This window comes from Rhea americana, unplaced genomic scaffold (assembly GCF_003343005.1).
Source record: "Rhea americana isolate MKP2758 unplaced genomic scaffold, rheAme1 scaffold_22, whole genome shotgun sequence".
Classification (NCBI taxonomy): Eukaryota; Metazoa; Chordata; class Aves; order Rheiformes; family Rheidae; genus Rhea; species Rhea americana.
This window is the reverse complement of record NW_028186329.1, coordinates 6875527-6902522: the sequence shown is the minus strand read 5'-3', so window position 1 is coordinate 6902522 and position 26996 is coordinate 6875527. Positions and strand designations below refer to the sequence as shown.

At 36.7% G+C, this 26996-nt stretch overlaps 1 protein-coding gene across 3 annotated transcripts in view; it reads left to right on the top strand.

Moving 5' to 3' along the window:
* Window positions 1-21922, top strand: part of DENND4A (DENN domain containing 4A) — a 53635-nt gene extending 31713 nt beyond the window's left edge. For 2 of the 3 annotated variants that reach the window (XM_085305430.1, XM_085305432.1), the window contains 18 exons: window positions 4478-4611; window positions 5488-5623; window positions 6226-6432; window positions 6543-6671; window positions 6940-7084; window positions 8701-8817; window positions 10152-10292; window positions 11107-12200; window positions 13198-13411; window positions 14105-14199; window positions 17247-17422; window positions 17515-17658; window positions 18211-18421; window positions 18696-18950; window positions 19483-19600; window positions 20236-20398; window positions 21498-21562; window positions 21752-21922. In XM_085305430.1, coding sequence (XP_085161556.1) covers window positions 4478-4611; window positions 5488-5623; window positions 6226-6432; window positions 6543-6671; window positions 6940-7084; window positions 8701-8817; window positions 10152-10292; window positions 11107-12200; window positions 13198-13411; window positions 14105-14199; window positions 17247-17422; window positions 17515-17658; window positions 18211-18421; window positions 18696-18950; window positions 19483-19600; window positions 20236-20398; window positions 21498-21562; window positions 21752-21888 — 3681 coding nt within the window. In that variant the 3' untranslated portion in view covers window positions 21889-21922. Of the gene's footprint in view, window positions 1-4477; window positions 4612-5487; window positions 5624-6225; window positions 6433-6542; window positions 6672-6939; window positions 7085-8700; window positions 8818-10151; window positions 10293-11106; window positions 12201-13197; window positions 13412-14104; window positions 14200-17246; window positions 17423-17514; window positions 17659-18210; window positions 18422-18695; window positions 18951-19482; window positions 19601-20235; window positions 20399-21497; window positions 21563-21751 lie in introns of those variants that run through there. The other variant, XM_085305431.1, reaches the window with a different exon arrangement.
* The last annotated feature ends 5074 nt before the right edge of the window (window positions 21923-26996 follow it).

Below are 26996 nucleotides of genomic sequence, written 5' to 3'. Positions count from 1 at the left end.
TTTTAAACCATGTTACAGGGTTAGGTCAAGCAGTGAACTTTCTAAAACTCATGGTATTTCCAAAGAGGATCTACAAAACTGTTTGAGGCTGCCTGACAAATTCTGTTTTGTATTAGTTCTGGGTTGGTGGGGTTTTTTTGTTTTTTTCTTTTTTTCTTTTTTTTTAGAATAACTAAACTGAAATCCGTAGTCTTATATCACTGGTTGTACTGTAACATGAAAGAAGTTTTTATGAATTTAGTAAGAAATTCTAGACCTACTTTTCATCATACTAGTTACCTGGAACATTCTATTCTTGGACACTGATGTTTAAGTAATGCATCTGTTGTCTAGGATTTCCTGTAAAGTAGGTCACTTGCTGTTCGTTCCACAGGAATTAGTACTGAAGACTACTAAAATCCTTATTTACAGGGAGTAAAATGTAGCAGAGCTAAAATAAGTAGATATTTTGAAAACAAATACAAAAGCAATTAGCTTTAAGTTTGGCATAAATATAAAAGCATGGTCTAATGTTATGTAATGCTCTTTATAGCTTTAGCTAGCTTCAGTATTTTATTAGTAGTAGTTTTTGAAAAGGTGCTTCATAGTGGTAAAGCATCAGTTGCAAGTATCTGTGGGTTGTAAATTGATTTAATTACTAACAGTTCTGTAAGACATCTGCCTCATTGTATTTACAGTTCAGTAAAAAATATTTAGCATATAGCACTTTGTTATATGCCAATTCATGTTTAAAAAAATGGGAAGTCTTGTAGACAGGGATATACTCCAGTGGCTACACACTACTAAGCAATACTTAGTTGTCCTTGCATTGCGAGTTATGTGTATGCTTAATGCTTAGTAAGGCTTTTATTCAGAATGTGACAACTGAATAAGTACCAAATTTTCTGTGATGTTTCATTTTATGGAATGATTTGAGGACATTGAAATTTTGCCAGAAAGATATTTTGCTGGGGAACTGAAACAGTAGGGGGGGATTTTGTTTTTTTTTGTTGTTTTTTTTTTAAGTGATACTTAAGTTGGGCACTGTGAAGACTGCACATAATCTCTGCATCTGTTCAGGGCTTTCACCTTTCTAGAAGGTTAAGTATCAGGTCATGCCACTGAAGCAGAGACTCATTTGTTCTAATGCAGTTATTTTGCTAGTTGATGCTATGGGCAATTTCTTTCCAATATAAAAATGCTCATGACAATGCTATGAGAATAGATCTTGCAAAACATATTTGTACTTCTTTAACTTCTATTTCTCTGATACGAGGATTTATATCAGTTTTAAGGGGTCACTTCTATGCCACTGCTAAATGTGGGGAAGCTGAGATACTGAAATTATTACACGTTTAGGATTTGCCATGGGTTTGGAATTACTTATGAAGCTAGGATTTCATTGACATGAGGATGTGGATTCTCATGTGGGAGTTCTTTGGACTACATTTACTTCATCTTTCTTTTCTTTTTTTTTTTTCCTGATTTCTTTTTCCTGATAGTGTTTGTAGAGCAACATAAAAAGTCAAAGTACTAAAATATGACAAGGAATGTCGTAAGAACTAGAGTTTTAGACAAGATGCTCTGCCTTGATGAAGAAATCTATGCATGTGATTTAATTTGGAAGATTCCAATACTCTGGTTTCTTAGGTGAACCAGTACCTGGAAGGGTATGCATGTGATGTCATGGATTGAATGATGCTAGAACACTTTCTTAAGGATAGTTATAAGCCGCTGGGTTGAGACAAATTCTTATATACCGTGAAATTAGTTATCTGGAAAATATAATCTAAGACATGCCTCAAATAGCTTTTAAGAATACTTTAAGTTGAAATCTCTCCTGCGTGTTGTTTTATCCTAGACAGCAGCTGTAGAAATTCTTAATTGATTATTCATTTTGTCTGCTGAGAGACATGGCTTAATTCTCTCGCAAGTTTCCATTTTTTCTACGGATTCAGAAATTCTCAACCTTATTTAAGCCATTGATTTCAGTACATTTTAGTACTGAAATTTGTAACTGTGGGCTTTTTACCTYCTCAGAAGGACCTAAATTACCAAATAGTTTCATTTATTTCTACTTTTCAGGAGGCATATGTTCTTGTTACTTGGCTGATTAAATCTGCTAATACTTTCCATCTGTCTCATGCAGTAAAGTGCATAATTAAGAGCACCTCTCTGTTTATCAAATTATAAATGCTTAAGAATTCTACTGAAACTGCTTGATAGGCTTCCACATCACTAGGGGGAGAGAACTGTGGAAGATGCTTCTTTTTGTACATGAATCTTCTGATGCTAAGCTTTAAGGCATGAAGAACAAGCATTCCTGGGTTCCACAGGCTGCTCATTTTTGTTTCATTCAAATAATGTACTACTTGGCTCTAGCTTGGTTTCCTTTTCATCAGAGGACTATTTGGTGGAAGAAAAAAACATTTTTTGGATTAGTTTTTTTCAAAGGTAGACTTCTAGTCACTGAAGGTTTTAGTTGACTTGTGTTTGAATGAGTTCATGATTCTGGGGAGCTGATGGTGGGAGTTTAACCCTAGTCTTGAGTTAGACCAGACCTATATCTGATATACCAATTTCAAAAGAGTTCTAATGAGTAGTAATCAAATGTCTGACTGCAATTTCATTGTTTGTCCTACGGTGTTACCCACAATCTATTTTAGATGCTGACCAAAATAGCGTTGTTCTGTTTTTACCACCCTCTAAGCTTGAGGGCTTTTCACAGCTAAAACCAAGTCTAGTTGCTGCTGGAAGCTTCCGGTTTGGTTTTCATGTCCCTTCACTCATTAGTCTCTTCACAGCGAGTAATCATGCTCTGCCTTCCTGGAAGGTGGTGTCTCTAGGTCCACCATGTAACTTGTGACTGCTGCCCATGCAGAAGGCTTGTATGATAGTTTGCTTGGCATTTTGATCTCTTCTGATCAGCACTTTTCCATTTAAAATGCATTTAATCTTAATATGCTTCTCTTAGCTTTAACATATAAGCAGCTGTTATTAGTCATCTTCTTTATCCTTTTCTCTTCTTTCCCCACTTCTCTGTTCTTTTTCCCCTTAAGAATTAGGTTTATTCTTGGTCATTTTGGAGATCTGGTTTACAAAACAACCCCTGTAAAGAGTTTCTTTGGAACAGCTTGGGTGATATCTCACTATAGAACAAATGACAAGCTCAACTAGTGCATTGTGAAGCACTTGAGAAAAAAGGACCTGGAACTTCCACAGAACTTCAGTTGTGAATGGGACAATGTACACTTTTCTCTATTGATAATCCAGTTATTAGAGCAGGAAGACAGTAATTGTCACTTTGCCAGAAGAGAGCAAGTTGACCATTTAAACAATGCTGAAAAATGAAACTGTAACAGTATCTGAGCTGAACACTGGGTCTATAAATACATGAATAAAAATTGTTTTCAGTATGCTAGGAAGGAGACTGGGATTTCTTATGGTACTGGCTCTTAAAATTGGAGAGGTGCCTCATGCTGCAAGCAGAAGCAGCGCAGGAAATGCTTTCAAGGAAATTGTTAGCTTTTCCCACCTGATCTTACGGTTTGACAGTTAGAGATTTGTCTGGAGCCTTGGAGCATGTCTCTGCAACAGCCTTTAAACTGTGGCCACTCTGAAAACCTTTCAGAAAATCTTCCTTGGAAGTGCTCTCCAGCCCATAATTTTGCAAAGCACTTTTTCCTCAAGGTAGCATTGCTGTCATTTATCTACCTGGCCTTTCTCTCAGCAACAGCAGGCTGATAAAGCAAAGATCTAAGTCCAGATTGCCTTACAATCTTCTGGTTTCCACTTTCTGAAGAAAATAACTGTAGTCTTAGTTTATGCTTAATGATAATGAAGGCAGCTTGAAATGATACTGTCACTGAACTGAATTTCTGCCCTAGCCGTGAGCACAGGACCACTAGAATTTGCTGTATTTCACACGCAGCTATCGAGTTATCTGAAAGAGGAGAAAATTGTAAGAGTTGCCCCTCACCCACACCTTTCAGATGACTTTCCCTTGTTAGATAGGTCACGTGCTTTTGTTGTGTTGTTTTATTGAATGTGTGTGTATTTCTGTAATCTCTGCAAAAGTGTTGTCTGCAGATTCTCAGTGCATCGGATAATTGGATAAAGTTTACTGTTTCCAATGGTTGAAATGGAGGGAAAAAGATCACAGCTGTCCTTTTTTTATATTAATAAACACAATTGACCTTAGTGCTACAGTTTGAAAACAAATTTCTAGAAATGTTCTTATTCAGAAAGATTAGCCTCCATATACCAGCAAATAGGAAATTTAAGTACATCATTTAACTTAAAGTGATTGTCATTTCTGAGTAAAGTTTACAAAAATGATAAAATATTTCTTGTTTTAACTTTGCAAGGCATCCCTGCTTTTAAAATGCAGTCCTCTGATGCTGCTGCATCCTTTGCCCTGCTAGACCATACAGCTGTAACAACAGAAAATATCTACTAACACTAATAACTACTTTTCTTTTTAACATAACTTTTCCAGGTAGATATGGATAAAACTGGGGAAACACGACTTATAGAGCTGGATGAGTCTTACAAGAGTGAGCATACAGTTTTCATAACACCACCTGAGATCCCTCATCTGCCAAATGGTGAAGAACACCCTCTTCAATACAGGTAGTTTCAGGAAACAGTAGGACACCAACCAAAATCATAATTGCTGCCCTTTTGCAGTTTCTAGATTCTTGTAATAGCCATGACATACATGTTTTTTCTGTACCTTTATTTTGCTTAAGTTAAAAACCTGTATGTAAAAATGCCTGGTGTCAGCTCTTCTAAAGTTTTAATGTTTGTGTGTGCGTTTGTAGATATATACATATACAGAATCAAAAACACCTAATAAAGTCAGCTGTATATTCACAGAACATTGTGCTAGCTGTTGACTTTTTTTTTTTTTAAGTTAAAATTGAAATTAATGGACCCAGTCTGCTGGCCTGTTACTGCTATTACTGTGATAATGATACAAGCTGCAGATGCTTCCTGTTTTGAAGGAGCTAGTGCATCTCAGAATCAGGGAAGACTGGTGTTACTAGTTTAACAATTATGTCTAATGAGACTGTTTTTTCATTAACTATGAGAAACATTTTAAAACAATTTAATCTTTTGGATAACTTGATATTGTTTGTATTGATTTTTTTTTTCTTACCATGAACCTGTGTCATGTGATGCTCGCTAGAGACTAATCTACACAGATATTTTTGGATTAACTTAGAATCAATACCAATGCATTTGATGCATTTAATTAAAAGAAATTCTATTAAAGCAAAAATAGTTAAGAATATATGTTGGTTACGCTGAAGTAACAGGTTAAGAGATTCATTTATGCAAACTTGTGCTTATGAAATCATGCAGAGTGTCTAATAAACAACAGTTTCTTTAAAGTTGTTTTTATTTTCTTTGTAGGTTCTAGTGCAATTGATTTTACTTGCAATTATATGCCACGTTTTCTTTGGAGTTGCCTTATAGGGGTTAAATGACACGTTTCTTTTACAGCTACAACGGGTTCCCAGTTCTAAAGCTAGATTTGTTTGAGCGACCTGAAGTATTTCTGACAACACCAAATAACAAACTGTCTTCAAAAGCCAGTAGTCCCAACAGCCCATCACCGATGTTTAGAAGAACTAAACAGGTACTTGCAAGTATTCTTACAGTGTGAGATGTTTTGAAAAGCAACAGATTGCTGCCTTCGTTTTATATTAATCTATCAAGACTTGCTGGCAGTGGCTATGATGTAACTAACCATCACTGAGCAAGTGAATATAGAGTAGCTATGCTCATTTTTCTTCGGATATTTACCTGTGCTTTTTGCACTGTATTGTGCAGGGTCCCTGGGCATAGATGTCACTTGCTGTGCTGTCTCTGTAGCTTTAGTGTCTTCATGCTCTTTTTTTGTGAGCATAAATTGTTGGGCTTCTACAACTGCTTTTTGATTGCTTTTCACTTTTGAGGGCTGTAAGAGGGCCTCTGACTTTCTTGTGTATTTTGCAAAAAATGCAAATGAAAAGTAATAAACATAAAAACTTATATTTCTTGAAACTTAGGCAGGTGAAATTGTGCAGCAGCAGCTTTTCATATCCCAGGCCCTGCTTTCATTCTCTCTACTGCTTCAAGGAATGTCATTTTTGTTAGTGTTCTGGCTTGTATAGGTCTGATGATACATGTTCAATTCAAAACATGTAGAAGGTTTATATAATGTAAGTTTACATAAATTGTCGTTATCTTTCTTTATAGGAAATCAAATCTGCACATAAAATTGCTAAGAAGTACTCGTCCATACCTCAACTGTGGTCCAGGTGTTTGTTGCGTCACTGCTATGGTCTTTGGTTTATCTGTCTTCCTGCATATGTCAAAGTATGCCATTCAAAAGTCAGGGCTCTGAGAACTGCATATGATGTGCTACAGAAAATGCATACCAAAAAAATAGATCCTCCTGATGAGGTAAAAGAGCAAGTCTCAAATTCCGGAAACAGACTGCATTTTTTTTGTTGTTGTTGAATGAAGTATATGTTTGAGTAAAGAATCAAAATACTAAAAGTGTGTATTTCTAGGTATGCTACCGAGTGCTCATGCAACTGTGTGGACAGTATGGTCAGCCTGTACTGGCTGTGAGAGTTCTTTTTGAAATGCAGAAAGCTGGTGTTGACCCTAATGCCATTACCTATGGCTATTACAATAAGGTAAATATTTTGTAAAAGAAAAAAAAAATGCATCTTTATCTAGGCAAATATAAACAACCAAAAAAATAAGAGGGAGCAATTTGGATTAATTCTGTCRTTTCTACTAATGCTAAGAAACACAAGTTAGAATAGTTAATGTCCCTTTTTTCGTAGGGTTAGAAGTCTACTTTATAATTTCAGCATGACATCAAATTTGAATTGAATTTAGTGATTCACTCATGACTGTTTTTTGTGGTGACTTCATTTGACTTTGATATTTCCAAAATAGGCCGTTTTGGAAAGTACCTGGCCTTCAAGCAATCGAGGTGGCTATTTCCTATGGATGAAAATAAGAAATGTTGTTTTAGGAATAGCACAGTTTAAAAGAGCCTTGAAAAAACTACCTGCAAGCACAGCACATACAGCCCCTTCTGGTAGAGTATTCACATGTGTTTTCTTATTGTCGTATTGGTAAGCTAATTATATTTCACATAGTTTTCTGATAAAAACTTTTTTTAAAACACTTTCACGTATCTTTTTATAAAAACAGATTTTTCTTTTGTCTTTAAATCCCAAATGGTGTGCTGTTTATTCATTATATCAGATCTACATGGCAACAAAATATGAACCTGAAATCCATGTGACTTTTGTCCTAGTTCATGTGGTATCCAGTCTTAGGAATGGCAGTAATTGCTATCTAGTATTTTAAAGTACAGCAGAATAGCTAGTAATATGTTTAGTTGTAGTTAACCTTGGCAAAGCTCTAGATTTTATTGTACAAATATGTACTAATAAGTCTTTGCTCTGACATACTGAATAAATATGATGGCCTTATGGCTAAGGTAATTCACCTAGACTCTCAGGAGACTGCAGTCGTCCTTCTGACTCTATCAGTGGCCTCCTGAGTGACCTTGAGCAAACTTACATTATTTCTGTCTCTTAATGAAGCTGACCACCTAGAACCACTTTTAAGACCTGTTTGTGCAAAGCACTATAGAAGAGCTTGGTAATACTAGTCACAASTCAGATTAAGTAAACTAAGAAAGTAAAATTAGTCCTTTAGTGAGTAACTATCACCTATATAATTAATAGAATTTGCTTCTGACTTTATTTTTTTCATTTTTTTTAAGGATTTCTTTATATGAAAACATAACTAGAATGCATTCTGTCTATTTAGGCTATGCCAAAAACTGCTCTATAAATTCCAGAACACCTTTATTAACTTTGAATTAGCAGCATGGGGTTTTTCCCCTCTCTGGAGACATTCAGTGCAGCATCTTTAGGGAAAAGGAGATGATGATGATAAGCCATGTTACACCCTCCAAGACTGGTGCTTACTGCTATCTCCCAAACTACATGAGTTAACCTCCTAAAGAATGCTGGAGACTTCACGTTGACTTGGATAAAGGGCATGGAGTATGTGTGACCTGAACTGCTCGCTTACTGTTTACAGAGAAGAGAAACTTTCTTACTTGCTTTGTTCATTTACTTTATTTTGGTGCCAATAATTTAGGACAACCTGGAAGGAGAACTAAAAACTGAATTTTCACATAGAGTTCTTCTTGGATGGTGTTGGTTATTTTTATTTTAATCTTATTTTGTGAATAAATTCATGGTGTTGTTTCTGCATTGCATTTTTTTACTTGCTAGTTAGAAACATGAGAATTACATGCTTCAAATTTCAGAGAAACATACAATTCTAAAAAGATTGTGTTCAGATGCCTCTCAGTTCTTAAAAGGATGTGGTGTTTTGATTGAGCAAATAAACAGGGCAACAGAATCAAAAACAAGCAGTGCTTCAATACAATATTGAAAAAATGTTGAATATTATCCCTTTAATTTTATCCTATAAAACATCATTTCAATGTTTATATTGCAAGTGTAATCCAAACGATTTTTCCCTTACATTTTTGTGGGGAAATGTTCCCTGTTAATAGGAATATTACTCCAAAAGAAGCCTTTCAATTACTGTGGCTATTCTATTTATAACAGCATGATACTGTTAAATACTGTACAACAGAATTGTTTCTATTGCATCCTGTTATGATAGGGGGACTTTCAGACTTCGGCAATAATGCATTAAAAGAAGAAGCTAAGCAAGGGAAAACGTGTCTTCAAGATATACAAGAACAAAAAGAGGACAAGAGAGAGAGTGATTCCAGTTCTCGTATGTATCTCATTAATACAAGTATTTAGGTCACTATGGATAAGTGGGAATTTCAGTAGAGCTGAGTGGGGCAGTTTATTCTTCTACAATGAATGTGTGTGATAATGCCAGTTTATTTCCATGCCTTAAGTTCTTTTCTCTAGAAGTAATTTACTTGATGTCTAGTGATTTAGTTTTTAAAACTAGTTCTTTTTCACTTCTCCCTTTCAAATAAGTGATGATGATTATATAAATCTTATAAATCTTAATGACAAAAGTATTAAGCTGTAATTATCACTTAAAAATTGCTTTAGAGATCTAATATACAGAATCACCTCTTTCACAAGTCTTTCTTTCCAAATCCAGTAAGAAGAGAACAATTGAGTTTTTGCAGGCCTCCGAGAGCATGTCTAAATTACTTGACTCTCTGGAATTCTCTGTGAATCTTGGAGATGCATCAAGAACGAGAAGGGCTTTTGACTTGTGTGGTCAGGGTTTTTTTGTTTTGGTGGTGGTGGCTGTTGTTTTCCCACACACACCTCAGGTTTTATAGCTGCTGTTCATGATTCCTTTAACTGCAGCTGAGTAGCCTGGACTCTGTACAAGCATGTAGCAGATCAGAGTTTGTATTAAAAATATACAAGTACTTCAGGCTCCCATGTGCATTGACTGAAAATACTCAGCATAATAAAAAATGTCATAATAATTTAAATTTTTAATTGTGTTACTTCAGTATGTTTTTCCCTACTACTTTTAAGTTCACTAGGCCTTGTTGAGCTGGAGTGTTGCAAAAGATGAGAAAACATGGAGATGTGACTTCTCTAGTTTTATCTTTCTTCCAGTATTAAAACCTTTCCTTCAGTTTACTTAAAAATTCCTGTGCAAGTATTATCCAGGGTCATATGAACATATGGCGGGTAGATTAGTTAGTTTTAWTAAATCTTTAGAGACAGAGGCACAGAAATGTGATTTCTATTTAATGCTTGTTGGTGGTGGTTTGTTCTGTTTTTGATTTTTTGCTATAATTAAGATGTGTTTGGAGCTCTTCATGGTAAAAGTGTGCACTGGAAATGTGCCTCTAAGTACATGTTCAGAATAGTAGAACGTTACTTGAATTCCTTTAAACGAGGAATTGTCTGATTTGAGTAGTCAGCTAACAATAGAATTTGTTGTTTCATATTGAATAAAAATACTGAAGCAGGCTTGCTTCGTTTCTCTTGTAAAGTCGCTGTTAGTGGATTAGTAACTAGTACTATTTATTACTAGGTCTACTAGAAGTATCTAATAGGTGATGGAAGATTGAGATTAAGCTGCCTTGATTCCAAAGAACTCTTTGTGTCTTTTTATATATACAGTGTCTGAAGCGGAGAGCACAAAAGGGAGTGGTGACTGCCTTCCTAAACTGAACTACCAGAACTCAAGTAATGCCAAACCAACTTCTAGTATAGTGCGGCTCAACGGTACTGTTGATAATACAGTAACAGAAGTTAGTACTGGTGAGTGGAAGAGAGAATGGATTTTTTTTTGTATATTTTTCATTATATACTTTTCATTTTGGCAACTTTCTAGGAGTGAGTCTTGTTAGAGTCAGAGTATGCTGTGTCAAGATGTCCCTGTGAGTATTCTGCACTTCCAGACTTTTTTTCTACTTGCCTTTTTAGGTTATGGTTACCATCTGCTAACAAAATCCTACTGGCTACTAGTAAATTCCTTCAGGACAGAGAAGATATTTCTGTCCACTATAATGGAATGAAACTTTAACTGTTTTCACAAGTCTTTATTAATGTCATATCTGATTACTGTTAAATTTTCAGCTATACATGAAACAACAAAATTTCATACTTCCAAACTGAATTTACATGTTCTGGCAAAGCAGCTTTTTGGCTCTATTTCAAATTTATCCAATTTAAAAAGTGTTCTTTTTTTTTTTTTTTTTTTTATATTTGCATGGATATCTTTGCTGTCCCTAGCTTTAGATAATGGAGTATTCCTCCAAAAGAGGAACCTAATTGCATCTAGACTTTTCTTGATGGTGTCTTTCAAAACATTCTTGGGTAGCATGATTTGACTCCCTTTTACATGTATTTTATCATCTGACCCTTCAGTGGACAAGTAATACTGAGTTTATTTTTGAACCTCACCACACTTTAAAAGTTATGACCATAGGCAAGCCAGCTTTTCAGTCACTGGTATGGTACATAGTGAGTTCCATCTCTTAGTGGTGTAAACTCTGACTTGTATTATTTTGTATTTTTCTTTAGTTCTCTTGCCCAGCAAGAAATGAAGTACCTTGTTTTATCTGTTTTTCAGAGAGTTCAGTGAGATTGCTATTCACATCATCTTTTGAGGATTCCAATGAAGCAGAAGCTATTAAAAGTAAATCCTTAAGAAAGAGGCATAAAAGTGCAGTAGAACCTGATTTAAGGCAGATACCATGGGAAAGTAGGAACCGTAACCTGAGTGGAGATGCCTTAATGGGCCTCGTGATAAATAGAATAAATCAAGAAGCAAACCCTGGAGAAATTGTTGAAAAATTAGGAGCCGATGCCAAAATCTTATCTAGTGCATTACAGAAAACCATAAGGCCAAAAACTCTTAATATCAGAACATCCTCTTTAGATTTGAAGAGAGAGAGTCTGGAGAAAGAGTCTAGTGATGAAGATACAGCTTTTGATTGTAGTTTTGTAGATAAAATGGAGTCTCCTGTTATCTTTGATCTGGAAGACTTGGATGCTGAATCTGAAACACCTGCAACAGTGAAATCCTCCAATGAAAAATCTAGAAGACTGCAACGAAAGAGCAGCTTTCCAGTAAAGCCAATTGAAAAGATAGATGTTGAAACTGGATTTGATCCACTGTCCCTCATGGTTGCTGAGACAGAACAGCAGAAAGAGGATGATGAGGATGATGATGACAAAAGTGTTTCAACTCCATCCGCGAGACGAGACTTAGCTGAAGAAATAGTCATGTACATGAACAACATGAGCAGCCCCTTGTCAAGTCGTGCCCCGAGCATTGAGTTGCAAAAGCCTTACGATGACAGAAATGCTAATAAAAAGAGTCCAACAGTAACCCAACCTTGTAGGAGGTCCAGCCTTCCCCCAAACTCCCCAAGGCCATCCAGTCTTACCAAATCCAAGAGTTATCACACCAAAAATGAAGAAAGACCAAGAGACAGGCTTTGGTCCTCTCCAGCTTATTCTCCAAACAGTCCAGCAAAGGAACATTCACAGGATGCAACTGGGGCATTAACTCTAGTGTCTTCACCATCGTTCAACTTAGATACGCTGTTAACACCGAAGTTTGATGTTCTTAAAAGCAGCATGTTTTCTGCTGGAAAAGGGGTTGCGGAGAAGGCTAGCAAATGGTACTCAAAATTTGCAATGTATACTGCATCTTCAAAGGTAAGTTTTCGTCATTATTTCTTGGGGGAGGGGGGAGAGGGGGAAACACTCCAAATACTTCAAAAGTTAGCTTCTGTAAATTGAGGAAAGAACTTTGTAAATGTTTAAACACTGATTCTTAGGTGGTGAATGCCTTACTAGAATGATAAGGTATACTCTCTGCTTTAGTAAGTTGTTCTAGTCATGGTTGAATTGCAAGGACCCTGATTTTATTGTTCTGAATGAAACAGTGTTTCTACAAAAAGCAAAACTGTTAAGTAATCACAGATTCTAGAAATTCTGGCCTAGCTCAACTTCAGAGTGCATTTAGCAGAAGAACTTAAGTAAGCTTTAGAGTGTTGACAAGGAGGAGAAGACTGCACACTACATTCTCCTCTTCATTGTCCTTACTTAAAAGAAACCAAGAAACTATTAAAATGAACGGTAATGTTTTTAAGCTTTTACAAAAAAAAAAGTACAAAAATCAGACTTAATTCACTTTAGTGATTAATGCAAGCAGATTTCCTGATGTCATTTGGTTAGAATTTTCATACCTGCTACTAGTTCAAACTAAAACTCATTTAGAAACCTCGGGAATGCTAACAGATGTCATTTGCTGTTGTTGTTACCACTGTATTGTCTTAATGCACTTAAAACTGAGACTAATAGAACTGACTGAAGTGTCAATGATACCTTGCCTACGCTAATATGTTCCTACTGCTGCTAATACTAAATTTTATAGCAATGGTGGGAAAAAATTAAATGGGCTTAAAATGTTTCAGTTTTTGGTTAGATCTCTTTATTATAAGAATCCTTAGATTCTGATGTAGCTGTTCAATTCTGAATGAACCTAATCTCAAGTGTTTTATATGGGTTCTCAATACAAATCTGAGCTGAATGATTTTACATGGAGAAATTACAGGGCCTTGAACTTAGAGACAAAGAAGCCTGCCTTTTATTTTCAGAAATATTTTTATTTTCCTTCCCTTTCTCAATGGAATATGTTTTCTTATCTCAGGATCAAAATTCAGACCGGGCAAGTGTTTCATCGCTTGGAGCCCTGGACTCAGAATCTACTTCTCTAACTGATGAAGATGTCTGTAATGATTTTGAAAGCGCTTCTCCTCCTCAGGAGAGTGCCACATCAGAAGTTAAGGGAATTGGTCTCAGCAGGACAAGCCTAGAAAGTACAGTTTCACATGATGGCTCATCAAAACAATTTGACCAGTGCAGTAAGAGATGTTTTTGCATTCCACTTACTGATCTGAATGAGATACTTCAATTTGAGAAATTGTCCTTTCATAATTAACAGTTTGATCATGCTAGCAAGTTAACTTGTTTTACTTCCTCCTTAGAGGAGATTAAGTGTGCACATGGGATCACTCTTTGAGGAGAATGACAAGTGGTTCAGGGGTGTCCTGATAGTTTCACAAGAGTATGTCTAACCATAGTTCACAGATCAGCATGCTATTAGAAACTTCAGTTATCACTTAGTAAATCAGCAGTATGTTTTTGGCTTTATTGGTTTGAGAAAGGCTTAGATTTCTTCTTTACTGGATGTAATATTACTGTCAATTGCTTTATAAGCAATACCTTTTATCCTTCCTTAGTTTTAATTGAGACAAAGTGTGGGTATGAATTAGTTAAGTAAAATTTGTTTCCAAGCTACCAACCCGTGTAAAAGGAGAAGGCTGAACATAGGGAAATTCCATGTGGGTAAATTCCATTAGTTGCTGTTGTTGGGTGCTAGGCAGATGGCAGCCTCGCACTCTTACCTTCCCATTTCTTTCTGTTTGAGCATATCTGACTTACTGCATCTTACATCATGCCTTTTATAACTGCACTTTCTTTGACCAGAAAACTAGTTTGCTAAAAACGCATATTCTGAAGTAACTAATATTTTGCTTTTTGTTTTCTGTTAATAGGTTCTCTTTCAAAATTCCCTTTACCTGACAAATCAGAGTTGATATCTTCTTGCAGTACAAGTAGTACCAGTGTGTTTCAGAACTACGCTATGGAGGTACAGGATGATTTATTGTCACATAGTACTAAATCGATACGCTAAAAGCTTTTATCTTAAACTTATATGCTGTTTGAATATCTGTTAAAACTCAAGGCTTAAAACTAACCCACTGATAGATAAATAAATGCTTCTTTAATGGAGTAAATTTCAACTCGGGTAGTGCTCTAGAAATGTCTTCATTATTCTGTTTCTGAACAAAAAGAAGCTGTGATTATCAGAGGTTTGGGAATTAGATGCAGTTAGATTTGGGTGCTGAAGTCCCTTGCATAACTGAATTCATTTAAAAGGAAAATACTAAATCTGAAATAGCAGTATACACTTAAAAAAAGCAGGATTTATCTGAAGAAGATTACACAGATACTTGTTCATATGAATACTTTCACCCTGGGAACAGAACCTTTTACTCAGCTACAAATATAAGTGAATCCTTATGCTTCTCACGGGGGACAAAGTTGATGCTTTAACTCAAGGAAAGTTGGATCCAATAATATCTTCTTTTTTCCATGACTTTTAAACAGTTTAGAATTTCTATATCAACTTGATTTTCCCTTCTCACTCTCCCCCCNAAGATTTTTTACTTAACCAGATTCATTCATTGATTGAGTTTCACTGTGGTAATTAGGAAAGGTCCAGCAAACAAGAACTTGTTTCTAGGTTTTAAGATCTTTCTAGTCAGTAAGACAGCAGTGTATATTGATGAAAGTCTGAAACGTATGGAGTTTTTGTTTAAGTGAATCTTACATCCTCATCAAGTGTCACTTGTAATTTTTCTTCTAAGTATATGGTGATCCCCCTTTTTCCCTTTGAAAGGGATAACATTATTTCTCCATTGAAAAAGCACTTCCTGAAAGCCATCACCTCAGCTTATAGGATGAGGGAAGTTCAGTTGCTTTGATGGCAAAATCCTCCAAATGTTTGACTTTTATAAGGCCAGAACTACTTTCAGGCTGTTTTATTTCTGCCAAAAAAGGTTTCAGATTTTCTTGCAGATGCCAGTAGGCAAACTGGTACCTTTCCTGAAGCCTTACCACTCTCATGTGTTGTGCTTTAGCTATTCTTTGGTTATCCTTCTGCAGAGAAGGATATGGGAGTGCTGGTGAACAAGTTAATCATGAGCTAGCAATGGGCCCTTGTGGCCAAGAAGGCCAATGAAATCCTGGGGTGCATTAGGAAGAGTGTTGCCAGCAGGTCAAGGGAGGTGATCCTGCCCCTCTGCTCAGCCCTGGGGAGGCCACATCTGGAGTACGGTGTTCAAGTCTGGGCTCCCCAGTACAAGAGAGACATGGAGCTACTGGAGAGAGTCCAGCGTAGGGCTACGAAGATCAGAGGGCTGGAGCATCTGCCCTATGGAGGAAAGGCTGCGAGAGCTGGGCCTCTTCAGCCTGGGGAAGAGAAGACTCAGAGGAGATCTTATCAATGTCTATAAATACCTTAAGGGAGGGTGTCAAGGGGATAGTGCTGGACTCTTTTCAGGGCAAACAGCAGGACAGGAGGCAGTGGACCCAACCGGAATCACAGGAGGTTCCACATGAATATGAGGAAAAGCTTCTTTCCTGTGAGAGTGACAGAGCACTGGAACAAATTGCCCAGAGAAACTGGGGAGACTCCTTCTCTGGAGATACTCAAAACCCACTTGGCCACGATCCTGTCTACCATGCTCTAGCTGACCCTGCTTGAGCCAGGGAGTTTGAACTAGATGATCTCCAGATGTCCCTTCCTACCTCAACCATTCTGTGATTTGGGAACATGTCAAAAAGTAGCCTGACTTCTTCTGAAAGACACTATAGATTTTTCCTTAAGAGTAAGATGTCTCACTTACTAAACTATTGTGTTCAACTTCATGCTGGATCTTTTATGATTAAAATCATTATCTGCACTTAACCATATGGAATTCCTGTTTTTAAACTCAGTTGGTTAATAGCTTAGGCTATTAACCAACTGCTACTTCATTGTAGCAACTTTGAGCTCTCCTGTTTTGCAGCCTTTCCTTTTCTCATTATTTTGAAATAATCATAACTTCTGTCATTTGCAAATAAATTTATATGTACAGATGTTTTAAAGAAACAGGTTCCCTGTTTTAAAGAAACAGGTTCCCTGTCTTGCAACAGTTCAGGTTTTTTTAGGATACCATTGTTTGTTAAAAATTTTAGTGTTTCTTTTCCACTTGAAGTCCTCACCTGAATGCTGAATCGTTGTGAAAAAAATTAATTGTAGGTGGGACAGATTTTTTTCTGTGCCTTTATAGGGAGACAGAGTATGGAAAAGTGTGGATAAATAGCAAGCTCTTAACTGAAAGAACTGGGCTTGTGCTTACTCTTGTGACTGATGTAGTATTACATGGACAAAATCAAGTTATTGTGGGATAACTGTTTCTTGTTGGAGCTTCTAGAAAGATATATTTTGTTTTTCACTATTAATACTATTCTTTGCGTTTCATTAAATATGGATTAATGGTGGATCATTTTCATCTTTTTTTCCCCTAGTCCTCCATTTTCTCATTCCTGTATAATGATAGTCACTGCAGAAGAGTTCTAAGAATAAGTTGCATAAATCATTCCTATTCTTATCTTTTTTTTTTTGCAAACAGATTACAAATAACATATCTGTGTTAATAAAAATATTAAATGAGTGTTTCCCAATGTATTTTATCCTGGGATGCCATTAAAGGGTCACCTATATTTATTTCATAAATGAAGTTCCAGTTTCCAGTCTATTTATTATAATAGAACTGAATCCTCCAAAATTTTATTGCTGCCTTAAATTTTTCAGAGAATATTTATTCCCGTTCTTAGCCATATCAACTATCTGCTAGCGCAGTTTGGATGTAAGGTTTAATAGTTGTTTTGATACACATGTTTAAACCTAAATCTTCAAATCTAAAGCAAGAAAATAGGTATGTGCCTAAATCTGTATGCAGGTGGTGAGCATTATTCATCTAGATGCAAACACTTTGTTTATCGTTTTGTTTGACTGTTTTGTAAAAGCAAAAGGAGGATTTTTGAGATGGTATGTAATAGTGGAATTCCGTTAACTGCTCTATACAGGTCCTCATCTCAAGCTGCTCACGATGCCGAACTTGTGACTGTTTGGTTCATGATGAAGAAATCATGGCAGGTTGGACAGCAGATGATTCTAATCTGAATACCACATGCCCTTTCTGTGGGAATTTATTTCTGCCTTTTTTAAGCATAGAAATCAGAGATCTTCGGCGACCTGGACGGTAATAACATTTTGCATGAATTTTCCTCAATTTTGTATGTACATTTTTGTGAATTTTTAAATTTAATATTAAGCTTTTTTCTTTTCCTGCAGGTATTTCTTGAAGTCTAGCCCTTCTACAGAAAATATGCAGTTCCCACCACTTTTTTCAAATCAGAGTGGGAAGTGCTGTAACACTGCAGCTACTGTTGGCCTTGCTACATCTCTGTCTGTTCAAGAAGATTTAAATTCAAATAGGTAAACCTGCATTTTCTGGTGTCATTTTTTTATATAGAAATTGCTGAGGTTCTCTGTAGATGTGTATGTGTTAGCATTAACAGAAATATATTCTGTAATAGGATACTATCTCAAAAGAAAAAGATGATTGAAAATGAGATTCTCCTTGTTACTTCTGCCTTACCTCTGAGTTGGACACCTTGCTCATCTATTGGCATGATGTTTACCTTTTCATCCCTAATGTTAAAAAAAAAAAAAAGAAAAAAAAGAAAAAAGAAAAGAAAAGAAAAAGAAAAAAGAAAAGAAAAAGCTAGATATCTCTAATCCTATAAACTTTGTAAACTTTTCTAGGATATTTGGGTCCATTACCAGTGCAGGGGGGAATAAAGCTTTATCTGTAGCGTGATGAATATGGTGCTTGACCAGCTCAAATTTGAAATCTCATTTTGTCTATTCAATCAATGTTATGTTCCATTATGAGAGCCTTCTATTTTGTTTCTGCCTGCTTGTGAACACATTTATGAGCACTCAGGGAAAAACAGAAAGCTGAGATTCTTAACTTTTTTTCCTTAGCAAACCTAAGCATCACGACAATGTTTGTGCCAGAAGCATCCAAATCCCCTCAGGAAGAAGACAAAATACCTGCRGGTCAGAATGTACAAGTCATCCTGTAGCAAGGAGCATCAGTAGTTTTGGCCCACTGGTAGAAGATGAGAAGGAAAACCAGAAGATCAGCCATATCATTCCTACTGGTAGCCTGCCTGCTACTTTGCAAGGACCAGCAGTGCGTAGTTTTTTTTCTGCCTTAAATGTCTGTATTGTAAGTGTGCAATAGATTCCAGAAATGAAAACAGCATTAATCAGGAGAGCAGAATTAACAATCCCAAGTAACTAGAAATGTTAGGGTTTATAACTTAAACTAGGATTAGTTGTAGCTTTTAAATGTTGATACCTCTCTGAGGGAACTAAAGCATTCRTAAGATTTTTTGTAAAGATAGATTCTGACTAATGATGTGTTGTGGTTTGTTTTTGTTTTGTTTTGTTTTTTTTAACTATAGGATTCCTTGGGGCTAGAATGGCGCTTACCTAGTCCTGATCCTATAACTGTTCCTTACCTCAGTCCTCTAGTAGTATGGAAAGAGCTTGAGAGCTTGCTTGAAAATGAAGGGGATCATGCAATAATGGTGGCGGACTTTGTAGATCATCATCCTATTGTGTTCTGGAATTTGGTGTGGTATTTCAGACGACTGGACTTGCCTAGCAATTTACCAGGATTAATACTTTCTTCTGAGCACTGTAATAAAAACTCAAAGGTATGGAAACAGGGAATATTGACATGTGAAGAATGTTTGTTTTCCCATATAGGAGATCGTTAGTTATTTCAGTAGCTYTCAGGAATGTGTCTTACAATGTGCTGGGCCCAGGTTGGTAAAGAATGTGCCAGCTGAAGGAAAATATGTGTAACTCCAGAACCTGGGTTCAGCAGTACTTGTTTGGGTAAGTATTTAGCTCTTGCTGGTCACACTGTAATTTGTGATCTTTAATTACAAAGAAGATAAGTTTCTGGTTGGTTTTATTGCACTTTGACAAGTTGAGCAGCAGAAGAGGGAGGAAACTTTGGTTTTTAAGTGTAGGAAGATGCACAAAATACTTGCTAAACATCACTGGCATTCTCTTCAGTTTTGGTGATATGCCTTCTCAATGAACAACCTGRTTTTACAGCATTTCTAACATTAAAAGCTCTCTAACATGAGGCCTGTAGGTTTGAAGATATATTTTAAATACGAAAGTCCTCTGTCATGACTTTGTAATAAAATATCTTTATGTATGCATTCTCCTGTTCAGATTCCACGAAACTGTATGTCAGAGGACAGTAAATATGTTCTTATTCAGATGCTATGGGACAATATGAAATTGCACCAGGATCCAAGGCAACCTCTGTATATTTTATGGAATGCTCAGAGTAAGCTTTGTTTATTGCTTTTGTTTTATTTTTAAGAACAGTTTTCATTTTGAGCAACTGAAAAACGTTACAAAATTTCTTTGTAGATAGTTCACAGAAGATACTAACTGACTTTTGATCATACTACTTTTTGTCTTGCAGGTCAAAATCGCACTCTTTTGTTTGAGAGTGAGTGTTAAGTTTGGTGTTTCTGTGACTTGTTTTCAGGGGAAGGGTGGTCACATGTTTTGCAGTAAGCTTGAACAAGTTTCATTTTTCAGCATATGTGTTTCAAATCATTGACCAGTATTTCCAGTGGCTTTTTCTTCATAGGGAAGGGAGGAATAAGAGGGAATATGTTGCATTCAACTTGTATTGATAATTCATCCCTTTAGCTTACCTTTTTATTTTTAGAATTTGCTTACTAAGAATTTTGTTGCCACTGAAAATGGCTCATGACCCATTATGGCTGTTSTTTTTTCTTCCATGCTTTTTATTTCCTTATTTTGATGTTATGTTGACTTGATGTTTGTTCATTGTTCTTTAATGACTACAGCTATGTTTTCAGTTTGTGCAGCCTCCCATCTTTTTTTTAATTCCTTTCTACTTGCTCTATGAAGAATGTTGTTTCTTACAGTGTTTCTGATGTTTTGCAGCCCAGAAGTACCCAATGGTCCATTTATTACAGAAAGATGATGACTCTTTTAACCAGGAACTCTTGAGAAGTATGGTGAAAAGTATTAAGATGAATGATGTCTATGGACCAATGAGTCAAATATTGGAGAGATTAAACAAATGGCCACATATTAAAAGACAGAGGTAAGAATACAAACATGCCAAACTGGAGCAAGCTGGTACTGTTTTAAGGTGGGGGGGGAAGTTGTTTGGCAGCATCATCTTAGGTTTACAAYTGAATCTAGTAAATATTTTTTCTTTCTTTGAAAATTTTCAAAAACTGAGTTTTTCAGAAGACCTATCTCAAAATATTTTTCACTTTTTCCTCTCTCCCTTTGACAGCCCTATCTTCTTACTGCTGATGTGTTGGCAAATAAAGCAGGGAGAGTGTGCGGGGGAGCGTTTTGGGGAGAATTTTTTAAAACTTAAGAATGGAAATCCTACAGTTGTCTGTAGGATGCACTTTTTTGTTTTTAAATTTGCAGTAGGGAAAAATAGCGGAGCTGAGAAGTYAAGTCCTATATCACCTGAAAAGCAGGGTTTTCTTCCCATTAACAGTGGAATGGACGAAACTRTATTTCCTGTGAATTTTTATTTCTTGCCTAGATTTGCTGAGTGGGTAATGTTTTTATTTTTACTTATTTTTTTAATAACAAGATACATAGCTGCCTTGTTGACAAGGTGTCTCTTAACTGCTAGTCTGCCTACTTTTTTCAAGATAATGTAGAACTGCAGAAAAGCAAGCTCCTACCGGTTTGTCAAATTTGGTAGAATTTTACTAAAGATAMGCTACCTGCAGGCTTCATTTGTAGCTTTATTCTCTTATGAAATCAGGATAAGAATTGCCAAAATACATAATAAGTTTTTATAATAATGTTCTGTCCACTTTCTTGAGTGGAAAAAAGATGACCCCCCCCCCCCAAAGTCAAGAGGTTTTTCTAGTTGCTGTTTGAAACGCTGGTATATTGTGTCTAAGTGCATGTTTCACTCTAGGGCCTTTTACAACACCTGCTGGTGCTGGAAGATRTATCAGCCCTAGCATTAGTGAACTGCATGTGCAGGGCATTCTCCAAATACTAGAACTGACAGTGTTTTGGAGGCGTGGGAGGGAATTGTGTTTAATATGTCATTTCTCAAAAATAATTTTATCTTTTGGATGCTTCAATTTATTATATTTAATTTAGATTGCTTTGTGTTATATTACTTCAGGATATAAATTGATCAACTGTTTTTGCAATTTCAGGAGCCTCTATAGAGAAATATTATTTCTTTCACTTGTTGCTCTAGGAAGAGATAACATTGATATAGGTAAGTGTTTTAACTAATTCAGATATGCAGTATGTGCAAATTGTTGTTTCAGCTTCCAAAAAACTACAGAGTAGATGATATACGTCATTCTACACTAACTGTTGAATAAAAGACTTACCAGTTATTTTTCTGGTGATAAGCTACTAGTATTTTTGAACACACTATATAGGTTTTTTTCTATTACTGCAGATGCTTTTGACAGAGAGTACAAAATGGCCTATGATCGTCTCACAGCTAATCAAGTGAAGAATACTCATAATTGTGATAGACCACCAAGTACTGGAGTGATGGAATGCCGAAAGATTTTTGGAGAACCATATCTTTAAATATACCTAATAAAGAGGAGATACTTATGATGTATACCTGTGTAAAATAACCACTTCAGTCACAAGGAGCATCTCAGTCTTCAAAAATGTATGTAYGAATGTACTGTGGCAGAAGGCCTTAAAGAAATTAGGCCTAAGTGCAGGTGTAGAAATGGACTGAGTGAAGAATGGGCCAAATACTATTTCCCTGTCCCATGTCCTTTCTGCAAATCAATTTGTGGAAAGGACGTTTCTAAACAAAATGAGTTCCCCAGCTTGGGACAACAAGTTACAGTTCCCTTTAAAAAAATATAAAATTAAATTAAAAAAACAATAGTAACAGGTTAACAGAAACAATGCACTGAAATTAATGTGAGCGAAGTAATTCTTCAAAACCTATTGTTTACATAGAATATTCACGATGTTATGAAGAGCATAAAAGTTGTATTATACATATCTTAAATTGTTTATAGTAAGTTGATATTTTTTTAATTTTTTTAAATTACTGGAGTGAATTTTAAATGGACTTGCTGCATAAGCAATACAGTGCTTTTTTTTTTTTTTGCAGTACACTGCTATTTATAGTAACTTGTCCAGTTACGTTTTGAAGAGCAATTTGTTTTTAAAGCAGTATAGAAATGTAAAACTAGACAATACTCTACAGGATTTCTCTCATGCACATATGGAAAACATACTACCGTAGCAATCGATGGCAAGTATGGTAAACTTCAGTAAAACTAGTAATGAACACACTGTCTCTGTAAAACGCTTCTATAGAAATATCCTTCTCTTTCTCTTCCTCCTCTCTTCCCATCTCTCCCCATTCCCTAGAAAAGTCTGTAGTGTACTGAATAGTCCTGCAGATTATTTTATGGTATCAGTGCATTTCAGCTGTTGGCACTTGTTAAGGTGACCTCATTTCAGAYGTAATACAAAGCAATTGACAGCCTGCAAAAATTTCTCTATAAAAATGCAATGTTTAGAGCCTCTGGTGGATGTGTTCAAAATGCACTAAATATGGCACGTACTTAATGCTAATCCAAAGCTTTTGAAAAAGTAGATAGAGCAAACTGGCTGCAGGGAATATATAGGGAATGTATCTTATCAGGGCATGTTGTGCATAGTTAAAGTACGTGGAATGTTTGGTCTTTACTTCACAGGCAAAATGACTTCTTTTCCTGTGAAGAAAAATAATGCTGTGTTAGCCCTCCTTGTGGATGGAGTCATGGCTTTTGACCTATGCTTTCTTGTTCTAGAGAATTCAAAARTGCTCTGTGCTTTTGGTCATGTAGCAACTCCACACTAGAAGGTAGACTACAGAGAAAATATTGGAAGTTTTCTATGGAGATGGGCAAACAGACATTGAATTGTATAAAACCTCCTAAACCATTTAAGCTGTGCTTCAACAGAGCTTTATTTTTTCCTTCTTTTTTTTAAAGTAATCTTTATTTTCTGATTCTAATTTTTTAATTGTTGTTGTCCATAATACTTCTAAATATTCAGTGATTCCATTAGTGTTTTTTTTTTTTTGAAGTATTTAGGTGTGCCTAGCTGCAGATTTTTTTTAAAAAAAAAAATTAATTTGCAAGTGTAATACAGCAATATTTAGCTAGGCAGAAAGGAGATAAAGTAAATGTAAGCTTTATAGTTTGTTAAATAAAGTAGAATGGGCCTCTTAGAGGYCTAAATGAGAAGTAATGCTGCTATGATGCTCTATATAACCTCTTCTGTAACACAGTAAGAGGATGCTACCCTAAAGAGAAAGAATTTAAAATTTGTAGAGCCGCAGGTATAYGCTAAGGCTAATTGCAAGATGCATCCTGATGTAAATGCAATCTTGCTAGATACAGCTTTCATTGGATAATACCTCTTCTTAAGTTTGCTGCTAATTATGTAGCTGAGTTTAAGTATCCTCACCCTCATCGCTGAAGTGGACCTAGCAGTGTTACACTTACCACCACTTTTCACATTTAATTTATTTTAACAGTTTGTGATGCTTTATTTTGTAGTGCCCACACTTGTAAAGTATTCCTGGTGCATGAGCGTTTTTAAAAAAAAAAAAAAAAAAAAGTTTTCAGATTATTCTCTGCGATTTTGTTAAAGTCATGAAAGTTATGACTGAAGGTTCTGGGATTTCTGAAAAAGTTTTGCAATGAATTCATATTTGCTTCCTGAGAACTTTTGCTCAAACCAGGACTGGTGGCAGTGAAGCCAGTACAAGTTTCCCCTTGTCTGCATCTAAGCCAGGTTCAGCCAGAAAGACTTCTGGCTATCATGAGACTTGGCTCAGCTTCAGAGTAAGAACTATCAATGGCTACAGGAGTTCAAAGCAATTAAAAAGAAAGGGTGGAGGGGGGAGAGAGAAGGAACAAATCCAGGGTTGGAACAATTCCCCAGTAGCAGCCTGTATTTAGAGATGATACAACCTGCAGTAAGATCAGTGGAAGCTCCTGATGCTCGTTACTTCAGAAAATCAGATTATTGTTTCATGGATTCTAAAATACAGAATGGCATTTCAGCATCACCCAAATGCACTTCAAAAAGTCTTTCATTTTCCATTATTGTGTAAAGGAAAGAAAACATCTTAYTTGGTAATCTTGTAAAAATTAAAAACTTTTAATGTTTATAAGCACATTAGAGGGCATGTGTGACTTTTAAGTGGCTTTATAGTGTAGCCCCTGGACAGTAGCTGCTTCTGAACTTTCTCAGCTTGGCCAGTTTTGTGCAAACCCTAACTGGGCCCTGTTTCCTCAAGAGTCAAGAGCTAGTTAAGAGGGGAGTGAAACATTCTGCTCTTGAAACACAGTGACACCATGGTTTGTTTCTAATTAAATTGGCTAGTCAGAGTCTGTTAGAAACAGAACTATCTGGGAYCGCCTTCAAACCCAGTTCTGGCGGGGAAGGCAGCAGAGTTCTCCTCACAGATGCCAGTGCAAGCCTGAGACGCCTCCACAGCGCTTCCATCTTCTGCCCAGCTTCTGCCTGAAAGCCCAAGGCGCTCATCTAACAGCAGACACTTCTTTCCAGTGTAGCTCTTTTGCAAATTTTCTGCCACAAACTTACTAGATTTAGTGTCTTACTTGGGAGTTTTCTCCTTGGTTTTCTGTTTGTCCTGAAAACTGCTCGGACTGATTTCTTTGAATTGTCCCTTTTCCCAGGCATGCAGTTCTGCAGCCCTCACCTGTGCTTTGTTACAGTGAGATACGTGCTTCAAGCTGMTGACCAGAGAGGATGTAGGCGCTAAATCACATTTTGAACAGCGGTACACCTTCCCCGCTAACCCCTTCATAATGCCAGTAGGAATGAAGCTGTACAGCATGTCATTCATTTATTTCCACAAGAATTGACAGGCAGTTTCTCCTTCAGATAAAGATTACAGGTGGCACAGAGACCGAGATTTACCCACAGAAGGTGCATTTCTATGAAACAAGAACCAGAAAACAAAGTTGACTTCTTTATTCTTACCTTCATTCTGCTCAAGGAAGTGGCATATTACATTGGTTAAAAATAAAAGGCAGAGGAGGATGAGCAGGAGTAAATCCATGCTTGGTTTTGCTCCAAGGTTGGAGGGGGTGATTGAGTTACAAACTGTTCTGTTGGTCTAGACAAAGTGACAGGAAATAAGTTAGAGAAAATGTTTTTGTATCCCTCCAGCGTTATCTTGGAGGAGCACAGTCAGTAATGCGGTTGTGCAAAGCAACCTCCATTTGGACAGCCAGCTTGATGCAGGCAAAGCTGCTAATTTGTTTTCAGCTTCAATGAGATTTAGAGTCTTTGGATCCTTGGCAGTAGCACACAATGTAATTGTTTCCCTTCTCCTTAATCTTCGGTCTCGTTGCATTGGCTTAGCGTAGCTAGGAGAGGCTGGAATGTTTGCTGAATTAGTGCCCCGGAGAGCTGCTTCGGAAAGGCCGGAGAAGTTGATCAGGGGCTTTGCAGACTCTCCCGGCTCCTCTGAGAATGCTCACTGGGCTTTTTGTGATTAGATCAAGGTGCAGAAACCTCGTGCAGAAAGGAAAATAAATTGGTGGGTATGAAAAGTGGGTGACAGAATTAATGCTCTTATATTGGCAACATTACTCATTTATTAGGGGCTCTCTATAAATAACAGCTTTGCTTTCATCTGTTTTCTGTCTGTTCCACAAAACTAATTTTATAGCCTTACAAATTTTAAATACTTTAAAAAGCCTATCTGTATATTACGAGATTTGTTTGCATTCCTATTATTCCCTTATTCAGAGTTTGGCAATGTTTATGGAAAGCGACCATTTACATTTTTAGAATCTGTGCTGTTAACATACCACTGGTTATAATCCTAGCTCGAGTCACCAAAAATACAGTCTTCAGAAAAGGGATATAGCATATCATTGAGCAATTAAATTATTTAGTCAACGCAGTGGTTAAGCTTAGGTCAGCTTTGAAGGGTAAGTTTCATTGCTGGGATACGTTCTTGGCTATGAATGAATGCATGAATAATCTTTCTTTGAACCTTAAGACGCACAATAGACACAATAACTCTTGAGTTGAACTTTGCAAGCAAAGCGGGCTGATTTATAGGCAGCTGTTGAAAGTGCTTCTAGTCAAATTATTTTTTAATCTGTGAAGTAGAAACCTGTAGTATATTAATTACTGTATACCACTGCAGTGGTAGACAGACAAAAGCTGTGCAAGTCTTTACTACGGGTTTTTAATTTATAGATTAAAAGAAAAAGTAATGATTTTGACATGGTATGTTACCATAAACTGAGAATCACTTGTCAGGGCTTCAGCAGACAAATAGCTGAAGGCGTTATCAACCTCAACTGCTYGGCCTATTCATCTGTGGAGGCTACCTCCCATTTAGCAGAGGCAGAAGGAGGAATGGTGTGTGCTCCCCAGTGCCAGCACGTTCACGAACTGGCACAAGCCAGCATCAGTTCCACGTTATGTTAATGCTGTGGATGGCGGTGACCGAGGACCTGGCACCTGTTTGTTTCTGCCATCCCTGCCGCAAGGGCTGGAGCCTCTGCCAAAGGCTTGTGGCAGACGGATGGGAGAGGTGGCATCAGCCGCCACGTCAAGGGTTGGCCGAGCTCATCTGCTGGCAGGCTTGGTTTGCGAGAGGGCTCAGGAGAGGTCTGGTTCCTGAT